This window comes from Loxodonta africana, chromosome 4, assembly GCF_030014295.1.
Source record: "Loxodonta africana isolate mLoxAfr1 chromosome 4, mLoxAfr1.hap2, whole genome shotgun sequence".
NCBI classification, from domain to species: Eukaryota; Metazoa; Chordata; class Mammalia; order Proboscidea; family Elephantidae; genus Loxodonta; species Loxodonta africana.
In genome coordinates this window covers 132,534,012-132,546,117 of record NC_087345.1, presented here as the reverse complement: position 1 = coordinate 132,546,117, position 12,106 = coordinate 132,534,012, and the positions used below count along the sequence as shown (strand labels likewise).

The 12,106-nt window shown below is 39.2% G+C and overlaps 1 protein-coding gene across 1 annotated transcript in view; it reads right to left on the bottom strand.

Moving 5' to 3' along the window:
• Positions 1-358: 358 nt before the first annotated feature.
• Positions 359-12,106, bottom strand: part of LOC100655642 (C-type lectin domain family 4 member A-like) — a 59,813-nt gene continuing 48,065 nt past the window's right edge. The window contains exon 6 of the mRNA XM_023549076.2: positions 359-2,951. Coding sequence (XP_023404844.1) covers positions 2,816-2,951 — 136 coding nt within the window. The 3' untranslated portion in view covers positions 359-2,815. The remainder of the gene's footprint in view (positions 2,952-12,106) is intronic.

Here is a 12,106-nt window from a genome sequence, read left to right as displayed (position 1 = left end):
GTTACTAGGGGCAGGTGTGAGGGGGAAAATGGAATGCATTCCTTAAGGGGCACTGAGTTTTCACTGAGGGTGGTGAGAAAATTTGAAAATGGATGGTGGTGACCGTTGCACAGCATGGTCAATGTAGTGGATGTCACTGAATTGGACACATAGAAATGCTTGAAATGTTTGTTGAAATGTCTCACCACAATAAAAATTTTTAGAAAGAGGTCAACTATCTCCTAAATTTTTATGTACATTGACTTCAACCCCAATCAAAGACCCAGAATTTTTTTTGTAAAAATTTACCAGTTGATTTTAAAATGAATATGGAACATTAAATAACTGAAAATAGCAAAACGATCTTGAAAGACAGGACAAAGTTTGAGGACTTCCGCACCTGATCACAAGATTTATTCTACAGAGCTACAATAATCCAGAAAACATAGTATTAGCATAAGAATAAACAAACAGATCAATGGAACAAAACCATGAGTCCAGAAATAGACACCGATACATAAGGTCAATTGATTTTTTACAAAAGCATGAAGGTAATTCAGTGGGGAATTGGTAGTCTTTCCAAAAAAATGGTCCCATTTTAACTGCATATACATATGAGAAATAATAAACTTCAGCTGCTACCTCATACTACACACAAAATTTAATTATTGAACTGTAGACCAAAACACAAAAGGCAAAAATATAACACTTCTAGAAGAAAACATAAGAAAAAATTTTTGTGAGCTTGGTGTAGGTGAAGGTTTCTTAGACAGGCCATAAAAGAAAATGTGATAAGCTACACATCATCAAAAATTGAAAACATTTCTCTTCAAAACATACCACACAAAAGCAACTTGAACAGAATCTCATCTAAAACCCATGTAGCAAATTTTTATGGATTTTGCATGATCTTTAAAAAGAATTCCGGATATCATACATGTGCCAAAATGTTTATGGTTTTGGAAGTTCTGAATAAGCAGTGGTTGTCCCAATTGGCTCTATTGTTGTCCTTCTGGCGTGTCTTTATGCTGTTCTTTTGAAGAGTGTGGGATGAAAAATAAGTGATGTAGCACTTCTGTTTTTAATAATTACAGCTTAAACTATCCAGTATTTTTAGTCCTTACTTGAGAAAGCTACCCAGAGTTATTACCAACGGCAATAAGTCTCTTTCCCTGTAACAAGAGCTATTCTGGTAATTTCCTAGTTTTGTCTCTTTGATTCAATAGAAATATTTCAGAGTATGTGACCACTTGATGCATACTCCAGGCTTCTCTATAATAAATCCCTTTGCCAAATGCAGGAGCTGCAAACACTACTGGCAAGAGTTAGGTGGGTTAAACTATCCCAATGTGTGAGTAATTTCCTATAGGAGTTTGGCCTTGATGAAAGTGTAAATGCAGGAATTGGTTTCCTAGGCAGTTTACGGTGTCCTTGACAGAATCTGTCTGCCAATTATTCCTGTGCAATGATGTTGGCATTTGAGGTTGTTGTTGTTAGGTGCCATTGAGTCAGTTCCAGCTAATAAACCTGTTATTGTCGAGTTGATTCCAACTCATAGTGACCCTATAGGACAGAGTAGAACTGCCCCATAGAGTTTCCAAGGAGTGCCTGATGGATTTGAACTGTCAACATTTTGGTTAGCCGTCTTAGCTCTTAAGCACTAGCCACCAGGGTTTCCTCTGACTAATAGTGACTTTATAAGTAACTGTACTAAACGCTGCCCAGTTCTGCACCATTCTCACAATCATTGCTCTGTTTGAGCTCATTGTTGCAGTCACTATGTCAATCCACCTCATTGAGAGTCTTCCTCTTTTTTGCTGACCCCCTACTTTACTAAGCATTATGTCCTCCAGGGACTGATCCCTCCTGATAACATCTCCAAAGTATGTGAGATGAAGTCTCACCATACTCTCTTCTAAGGAGCATTCTGGCTGTACTTCTTTCAAGACAGACCTGTTTGTTCTTCTGGCAGTCAATGGTATATTCAATATTCTTCGCCAACACCATAATTCAAATGCATCAATTCTTGAAAGAGGTCTTTTGCAGCAGATTTGCCCAATGCAATATATCATTTGATTTCTTGACTGTTGTTTTGGTGGGCATTGATTGTGGATCTATGTAAAATGAAATCCTTCACAACTTCAATCTTTTCACCATTTATCATCATGTTGCTGATTGGTCCAATTGTGAGAATTTCTGTTTTCTTTAAGCTTAGGTGTAACTGTTACTGAAGGCTGTAGTCTTTGACATTCATCAGTAAGTGCTTCAAGTCCTCTTCACTTTCAGCAAGCAAGGTTGTGTCATCTGCATAACGCAGGTTGTTAATGAGTCTTTCTCTGAAGCTGATGCCACATTCTTCTTCGTGTAGTCATGCTTCTGGGATTATTCACTTAGCATACAGATTGAATAAGTATGGTGAAGGGATACAACCCTAACACACACATTTTCTGTTTTTAAACCACACGATATCCCCTTGTTCTGTAAGAATGACCACCTCTTGTTCTATGTATAGGTTTGGCACGAGCACAATTTAGCGTTCTAGAATTCCCACTATTTGAAATGGTATCTGTAATTTGTAATAATCCACACAGTTAAATGCCTTTGCATAGTCAATAAAACACAGGTAAACTTCTTCCTGGTATTCTCTGCTTTCAGCCAAGATCCATCTAATATCACAATGATATCCCTTGTTCCACACCCTCTTCTGAACCCAGCTTGAATTTCTGGCAATTCCTTGTCAATGTACTGCTGCAACCACTTTTGAAAGATCTTCAGCAAAATTTTACTTGAGTGTGATGTTAATGATATTGTTTGATAATTTCTGCATTCTGTTGTATCACCTATCTTTGGAATGGGCACAAATATGGATCTCTTCCAGTCGGTTGTCCAGGTCTTCCAAATTTGAGGTGGCAGGCAAGATACCCACCTTCTGAAATATTTGTGAATAGCTGAACCAAGGGGAGTTTTGATGACTAAAAGAGAAACAAGGGGTAATTAGTTAAACCAAGGGCTTCATTTGGGAACCAAAAACCTTAACAATAATCTCTGGGGTGTTGAGCCATGTGTTTTTTACTGAAAAGAATGCCTCTTTTCCAGAAAATTTTTGCTGGAGTTATATTGTTAAGAGATGAAGTGAGATGAATATATAGAAGTGCTATTTAGTGGCCTACTATACCAAAAACACCTGCAGGAGAATTAAAATTTCAGCACTTGTTATAACTTTTAAAAAGATTCTGAAATTATCGAAGTGCACTTGAATCAAGTTTTAACGTACTGTATGATGGATAGATGAGGCTGTCCATTGTAAAAATTCTTTATTTGAACTGTCAGACCTGATTTTGTCAGTGCAAGAATGCTGTAACATTAACAAATTCAATAAAAAGTAAATACATGGAAAAAATTAAAAAGCCAGCCACAGACTGGGAGAAAATGTTTACAATACATATATGGCAAAGGTCTTATATGAAGAATAACCTTTTCAAAAACCTACAGCTCAATAATGAGGACAAAACAATGCAATTTGAAAATTGAGGAGGAAAAAGCCTAGACATGAAAGATTTTATGTGGTTTGTCAATACACATGAAAACATGTTCAAAATCATTAGTTATCAGGGAAAAGCAAATTAAAACCACAAGACACCACTTCTCATGCATTAGAAGGACTAAAATTTTTTAAAAAACTGACAAGACCAAGCATCGTGATGATATGAAGAATTTGAAACTCTCATAAATTGCTTATAGACGTGTAAAATGGTACAACCACTTTGGGCAACAGTTTGATAATTTCCTACAAAGTTAAACATACATCAATCCTATAACTGAAAAAAAATCCCATTCCTAGGTATAGATCTAAGAAAAATTAATTCATGCTTCAATAATTTTTCAATATTAAGATCATCTAAACAAAATCAACATCGAAAGAACCCTAAAGGTTTGTCAAGTATCAGCAGATTCCCACCTTCGGAAAAATCATCACGGTTGTTCAGTTTAATCCCAGTGAGCAAAAGTATTTCCCCTAGTACTGGACATTCCACCAAGTTGTCTGTGTCCGTCTCCATTTACTAGGTGGCTTTTTCACCAAAACAGTCTGGTGTGTTGGTAGGTTTGTTTGTATGTTTATTTGTGGGACTTTTTTTATTATTTGTGATAAAATATGTATTTAAAAAATTGCCATTTAACCATTTTTAACTGTACAATTCGGTGGCATTAATTGCATTAATTGCCAGTTAGTACGTTTATCATCACCATCCTTTTCCAAACGTTTTTCATCATCCTAAACAGAAACTTAGTACCCCTTAATAACACCCATTTTCCCCTCCCCTTATCACCTGGCAAATACTAATAATCACTGGTCTATTATCTATTCTAGATACCTTTTCTAGATATTTCACATAAATGGAACCATCCTTTTGTGTCTGAAGTATTTTACTCAGCATAATATTTTTAACAATCACCCATATTGTAGCATGTACGAGAACTTCGTTTCTCTTTATGGCTGAAAAATATTCCACTGTATGGATATATCATGTTTTGTTTATCCATATACCTGTTTATAAATGAATGTTTCCACCTTTTGGCTATTATGAATAATGACTCAATGTACATTGATGCACAAATATCTGTTTAAGTCCCTTCTTTCAATTCTTTTGGGATATACCTAGAAGTGGAACTCCAGGGTCATATGATAATTCTGTGTGTAAATTTTTGAGGAACCAGCAAATTGTTTTCCACAGAAGTTGCATTGCTTTACATTCCCAACAGCACTATCCTTGCCAAGACTTGGTATTTTCTGTTTTTCTGATAATAACCATCCTAGAGGGTATTATTTGTTTTTTTTATATAAAGGTGAATATAGAGCCTAAAATTCTAAGATATATTTCACTCATAGGATCAAATATATCTGCCAACCAAAGCAATAAATGAGCTTACTTTCTTTAAATAGTTCTATATGTAACCTGTCTTTTTCTTTTTCTTTTCTTTTACCTTAAAGGGAATGTTTGCCTAAACATTAATTAAGCATTTCAAGACCCATCTTCTAAAATACCAAAAACAAACCCATTCTTGTTGAGTCAATTCTGACTCATGACGACACCATGTGCTACACAGTAGAATTACTCTATAGGGTTTTCTTGGTTATTATCTTTATAGGCTCAGATTGTCAGTCCTTTCTTCCATGGCACCACTGGGGAGGTGTGATGGTTAAGATTGTGTGTCAACTTGGCTGGGACATGATCCTCAGTGTTTTGACAGTTATGAAATAGTTTCATTTTTTAATGATGTAATCTCCTCCATGATGAGATCTTATGTGAGCAGCCAGTCAATTGAAATGGAGTTTCCTTGGGGCTGTGGACTGCATCCAATATAGGTGGACTTTCTGGCAAGGCTTGTTAGATTTTGCTCACTCTGGATCCTGCAGCTGGCTCCTGTTCATCTGACCTCCGATTCTTGGGACTGGAGCTAGCAGCTTACCAGCTGACTTACCTGCCAGTCTTGAGATTCATCAGCTTCCACAACCTGTGAGCCCAAGGCCTCTTATCTGACCTTACAATCTTGCATTCACCAGCTACTGTGGCTACGTGAGTCAGGAGAAACTCGAGCGTGACCCACACAGACTTGGAATGTTCCAGCCTCTACCACCATGTAATCCTTTCCTTGATATAATTCTCACTATATACATACACATATTTTTATATGCTTCACTGGTTTTGCTTCTCTACAGAATTCAGCCTAAGACATTTGATACTGAGAGTAGTTCTAGAGAAACAAAATTTTAAGGATGAGTTTTCTAAATTGGTGCTCAAGTCTGGTTAGTCTTAAAGATTTCAATGATTCTGCTTCCAGCAGCAAAGAAGGAACTATTAATTTGTGCCATGAGGTGGCAATGAAACTACGCACTATATCACCACCAATAGATCAGGTATTGGGGAGAGGAGAGGCTCTGGGTGATCACATGTTTGATATCTTTCTAAAATTATGTCATAATGAAAGGTTTAAAGAAACTGGTTGGTTGGTCCTACTTTTGCTAGACAACATATTGAAAGAAAGAGATGAGCTCAGAGCTTCAGAATCAAAGCCCTACTGCCACATAAACAACCTCAAAATTTACAGTTATGGTTTGAAAGAAAGCCTTATTTCTTGTAGTAATAGAGTTTATATTGCCAAAAACCAAACCCAGAGTCTTACTGTAAATGGCTGAATTACAATGCCTACTCAATTTCCAAACTCGAGTGGTATCTGAAGTTAAGTGAGGGCATTGATTGGGAAGAAATGGAATCCTGAAACTTGGGATGGGGACACATGGGCAGATAATCAGGAAGCTGGGGACACTGAACCCCTAAATTACGTTGAATTACTCCTGCAAACAAAGCCAGCCCTCTCACTCCCATATGAAGAGATTATTCCATCTTTGCCTGCTAAGCCACCCTCTCCAGTAAAACCATTAGCCCCTCCAAGCCCGTCTGATGAGATTAACCCAGCTGTGTCTGAAGAGCCTTTGTCTGAGTCATTGACTCGGGCATTGCCTGAGACAGATGCCTTCCAAGGCAATGCTGAACGTTGTTAAAGCACATCTTCACCACCCATTTTGGCTTCTAGACCTATGACTAGACTTAAAAGTCCCAGTGAGCCCCAAAAGGTGAAGTACAAAGTGTGACCCAGGAGGAGTTATGCTGCACTCCAAAAGAACTGCTTGACTTTTCTAATACATGTTGTTGTTGTTGTTAGGTGCTGTCGAGTAGGTTCCGACTCATAGTGACCCTATGCACAACAGAACAAAACACTGCCTGGTCCTGAGCCATCCTTACAATCGTTGTTATGCTTGAGCTCATTGCTGCAGCCACTGTGTCAGTCCACCTCGTTGACGGTCTTCCTCATTTCCGCTGACCCTGTACTCTGCCAAGCATGATGTCCTTCTCCAGGGACTGATCCCTCCTGACAACATGTCCAAAGTATGTAAGACGCACTCTCGCCATCCTTGCCTCTAAGGAGCATTCTGGCCGCACTTCTTCCAAGACACACTTGTTTGTTCTTTTGGCAGTCCGTGGTATATTCAATATTCTTCGCCAACACCACAATTCAAAGGCGTCAACTCTTCTTCGGTCTTCCTTATTCATTGTCCAGCTTTCACACACATATGATGTGATTGAAAATACCATGGCTTGGGTCAGGCACACCTTAGTCTCCACGGTGACATCTTTGCTCTTCAACATTCTGAAGAGGTCCTTTGCAGCAGATTTACCCAATGCAATGTGCCTTTTGATTTCTTGACTGCTGCTTCCATGGCTGGTGATTGTGGATCCAAGTAAAATGAAATCCTTGACAACTTCAATCTTTACTCCGTTTATCATGATGTTGCTCATTGGTCCAGTTGTGAGGATTTTCCTTTTCTTTATGTTGAGGTGCAATCCATATTGAAGGCTGTGGTCTTTGATCTTCATTAGTAAGTGCTTCAAGTCCTCTTCACTTTCAGTAAGCAAGGTTGTGTCATCTGCATAACGCAGGTTGTTAATGAGTCTCTCTCCAATCCTGACGCCCCGTTCTTCATATAGTCCAGCTTCTTGGATTATTTGTTCAGCATACAGATTAAATAGGTATGGTGAAAGAATACAACCCTGACGCACACCTTTCCTGGTTTTAAACTACTCAGTATCCCCTTGTTCTGTCTGAACAATTGCCTCTTGATCTATGTAAAGGTTCCTCATGAGCACAATTAAGTGTTCTGGAATTTCCATTCTTCGCAGTGTTATCCATAGTTTGTTATGATCCACACAGTCGAATGCCTTTGCATAGTCAATAAAACACAGGTAAACATCCTTCTGGTATTCTCTACTTTCAGCCAGGATCCATCTGACATCAGCAATGATATCCCTGGTTCCATGTCCTCTTCTGAAACCAGCCTGAATTTCTGGCAGTTCCCTGTCAATATACTACTGCAGCCGTTTTTGAATGATCTTCAGCAAAATTTTTCTTGTGTGTGATATTAATGATATTTTTCTATAATTTCCACATTCAGTTGGATCATCTTTCTTGGGAATAGGCCTAAATATGGATCTCTTCCAGTCAGTTGGCCAGGAAGCTGTCTTCCATATTTCTTGGCACAGACGAGTGAGTACCTCCAGCGCTGCATCTGTTTGTTGAAACATCTCAATTGATATTCCATCAATTCCTGGAAACTTGTTCTTCACCAATGCCTTCAGAGCAGCTTGTACTTCTTCCTTCAGTAGCATCGGTTCCTGATCATATGCCATCTCTCGAAATGGTTGCATATTGACTAATCCTTTTTGGTATAATGACTCTGTGTATTCCTTCCTTCTTCTTTTGATGCTTCCTGCATCGTTTAATATTTTCCCCATGGAATCCTTCACTATTGCAACTCAAGGCTTGAATTTTTTCTTCAGCTCTTTCAGCTTGAGAAACGCCAAGAGTGTTCTTCCCTTTTGGTTTTCCATCTCCAGCTCTTTGCAAATGTCATTATAATACTTTGCTTTGTCTTCTCAAGAGGCCCTTTGAAATCTTCTGTTCAGTTCTTTTACTTCATTAATTCTTCCTTTTGCTTTAGCTGCTCGATGCTCAAGAGCAAGTTTCAGAGTCTCTGCTGACATCCATCTTGGTCTTTTCTTTCTTTCCTGTCTTTTCAGTGACCTCTTGCTTTCTTCACGGATGATGTCCTTGATGTCATTCCACAACTCATCTGGTCTGCGGTCACTAGTGTTGAATGTGTCAAATCTATTCTTGACATGGTCTCTAAATTCTGGTGGGATATACTCAAGGTCATATTTTGGCTCTCGTGGACTTGCTCTGATTTTCTTCAGTTTCAGCTTGAACTTGCATATGAGCAATTGATGGTCTGTTCTACAGCTGGCCCCTGGCCTTGTTCTGACTGATGATATTGAGCTTTTCCATTGTCTCTTTCCACAGATGTAGTCAATTTCATTTCTGTCTGTTCCATCTGGCTAGGTCCATGTGTATAGTCACTGTTTATGTTGGTGAAAGAAGGTATTTGCAATGAAGAAGTCGTTAGTCTTGCAAAATTCTATCATTCTATTTCCAGCATTGTTTCTATCACCAAGGCCATATTTTCCAACTACTGGTCCTTCTTCTTTTTTTCCAACTTTCGCATTCCAATTGCCAATAATTAACAATGCAAACAGAAAACTGGGGAATATGTGTGGGAATGGGTATTAAAGGTGTGGGAAAATGATGCAAGTAACATAAAAATGAATCAGTCTGAGTTTATTGATATGGGCCCACTAAGCACAGCTTCTTCATTCAGTGTTTCAGCTCAAGAAGTTAAGACAGGATCTAATAGCTTATTTGGTTGGGTCACTAAAGCATGGATTAAGTGATGGCATACACTAAATCAAGCTGAAATACCAGACCTGCCCTGGTATACTGTAGAAGAAGGTATCCAAAGACGTAGGGAAATTGGCATGTTAAAGTAGATTTATCAGGTTAGATCCAGAGGTCCACACGTGAAGTGCCCAAATTTGTGAAGGGAGCCCCAGCATCCTTGAAGAGTGCTGTGATTGCTATTTTATATAAGTCAGATTTTACAGTGGAAACTGCCCTAACTGAATTAATACACCTTATACATAAAAAAAAAAAAAAAGTAGCAGCATTCAATCAACAAATACAAGGTAGGCATGTTTACTGTAATGATCTTCAAAGTCAAAGCAGTAATCAGAATAGTCTTACTCATATGGACTTTTGGCTTTGGCTACTTACTTGTGATGTACCCAGGAGTGAAATAGATAGGAAATCTACTAAATATTTATTTGATCTGTACAAGTGGAAGACTTCTAGGTGAAGTGAATGGTAATCTAATTCAAATTGCTGGAATAGAGAGTCAGGCCTCTTAATCAAATTTCAGGCTTGAGCCAGTTTACAGACCATATCCCCTTGAATGAAGGCAAGTCCAGGTCCTCTTGAGGAAGGACCCCACTACACTGCCAAAAATTTATACTGTTTATCTTTCTCCCAGCCTTCCCCAAAGAGATCTATGACCTTTTATGAAAGTGACTGTTCAGTGGCGTAAAGGAAATAATCAGAATTTTGGGGGATTATTGCACACTGGCTCTGAACTGACACTAATTCCAGGAGACCTAAAACATCACTGTGGCCCATGAGTCAGAGTGAGGTGTTTGGAGGTCAGGTTTTTAATGTAGTCTTAGCTCAGGTTCATCTCACAGTGGGTCTAGTGGGTCCCTGAATCCATCCTATAGTGATTTCCCCAATTCCAGAATGCATAATTGGAAGACATACTCAGCAACTGGCAGAACTCCCACATTGGATCCCTGACAAGCATAGTAAGGGCTATTATGGTAGGAAAAGCCAAAAGGAAGCCATTAGAACTCTACCTATCTAGAAAAATAGTATACCAAAAGCAATACCACATTTCTGGAGGAATTGCAGAGATTACTGACACCATCAAGAACTTGAATGATGCCAGGGTGGTGATTCCCACCACAGCCCCATTCAACTCGCCTATGAGGCCTGTGCAAAAAACAGATGGATCTTGGAGAATGGCAGTGAATTATCAAAAACTTAACCAGGTGATGACTCCAATTGCAGTTGCTGTTCCAGATGTTGTCTCATTGCTTGAGCAGTATGTACATTTATAATGTTGTATAGTATATAATAAAAACTTTTATTATATACTATACAACATTATAAATGTACATAGTGTATGATAAATAATATTTTGTATATATATATATATTTATAAAATCTCCTGACACCTGATATGCAGCTATTGATCTGAATAATGCCTTTTTCTTCATACCTGTTTCAAAGGACCAGCAAAAGCAGTTTGCATTCAGTTGGCAAAGCTAACAATACACCTACACAGTCCTACCTCAGAGCTATATCAACTATCCAGCCCAATGTCATAACTTAGTCCACAGGGACCTTGATCCTCTTTCCCTTCCACAAGGCTTCACGCTGGTCCATTACATTGATGACATTATTCTAATTAGACCTAGTAAGGAAAAAGTGTCAATGACTCTGGACTTTCTGGTAAAACATTTGTGTGCTAGAGGGTGGGAAATAAATCCAATAAAAATTCAGGAGTCTTCCACCTCAGTGAAATTTCTAGGGGCCCAGTGGTGTGGGGCATGTCAAGATATTCCTTCTAAAGTGAAGGACAAGTTATTGCATCTGACCTCTCCCACAACTAAAAAGGAGGCACAATGCCTAGTGGGCTTCTTTGGATTTTGGGAACAACATATCCCTCATTTGGGCATGCTACTTAGGCCTCTTTATCAACTGACTTGAAAAGCTGCTAGTTTTGAATGAGGCCCAAAACAAGACAAGGCTCTGCAACAGATTCAGGCTCTATCCCTTGGGCCATATGATCTGGCTGATCCAATGGTGCTTGAATTGTCAGATGCTGTTCAGAGCCTTTGGCAGGCCTCTATTGGTGAATCACAGCCCAGATTGTTAGGATTTTGGAGCAAAGCCCTGTCATCCTCTGCAGATAACTACTCTCCTTTTGAGAAACAGATTTTGGCTTGTTACTGAGTATTAGTAGAGACTGAATGCTTAACCATGGGTCAGCAAATCACCCTGTGGCCTGAGCTGCCCCTCATGAACTGGGTATAATCTGACCCAAGAGCCATAAATTTGGGGGTTGCAGTGTGATTACTTTTGTGTGCAGTCTTTCTAGCCATGGGCTTCTAACTCTATCCAGGTGATTGTGTGATAGAGTAATTGTGGCGTACCAAAGGTATTGGTCAGTTTGCCTTAAAGAGAGCCAATTTCAGGGCAGAGGAGAGGAGTCTACCACCATCAAGGAAGAAGAGACCAGCAGGAAAGACCCAGCAGCAAAGAGCCAGTAGCAGGAGATGGTGCAGTGGGCTTCCCAGCCCATGGACAGAGAAAGCTGAGTGCCTTTGGGCAGAGACTGAGGGGCAAAGAGAGGTATGCCTATGAGCGCACCTGGGTAGAGGCTATTCTGATAGAAGAGCTGTATCCTCAGTGTTCTTGAGCCTGAAATGCAACTGTTACTTCCCTAATAAACCCCACAATTGTGAGTATGGTCTGTGAGTTCTGCATGGCCATTGCAATGAATTACTGATTCCAGTAGAGAGTGCTGTGGAAGGGACAGTTGGTTCAGAATTAGTAAAGATGG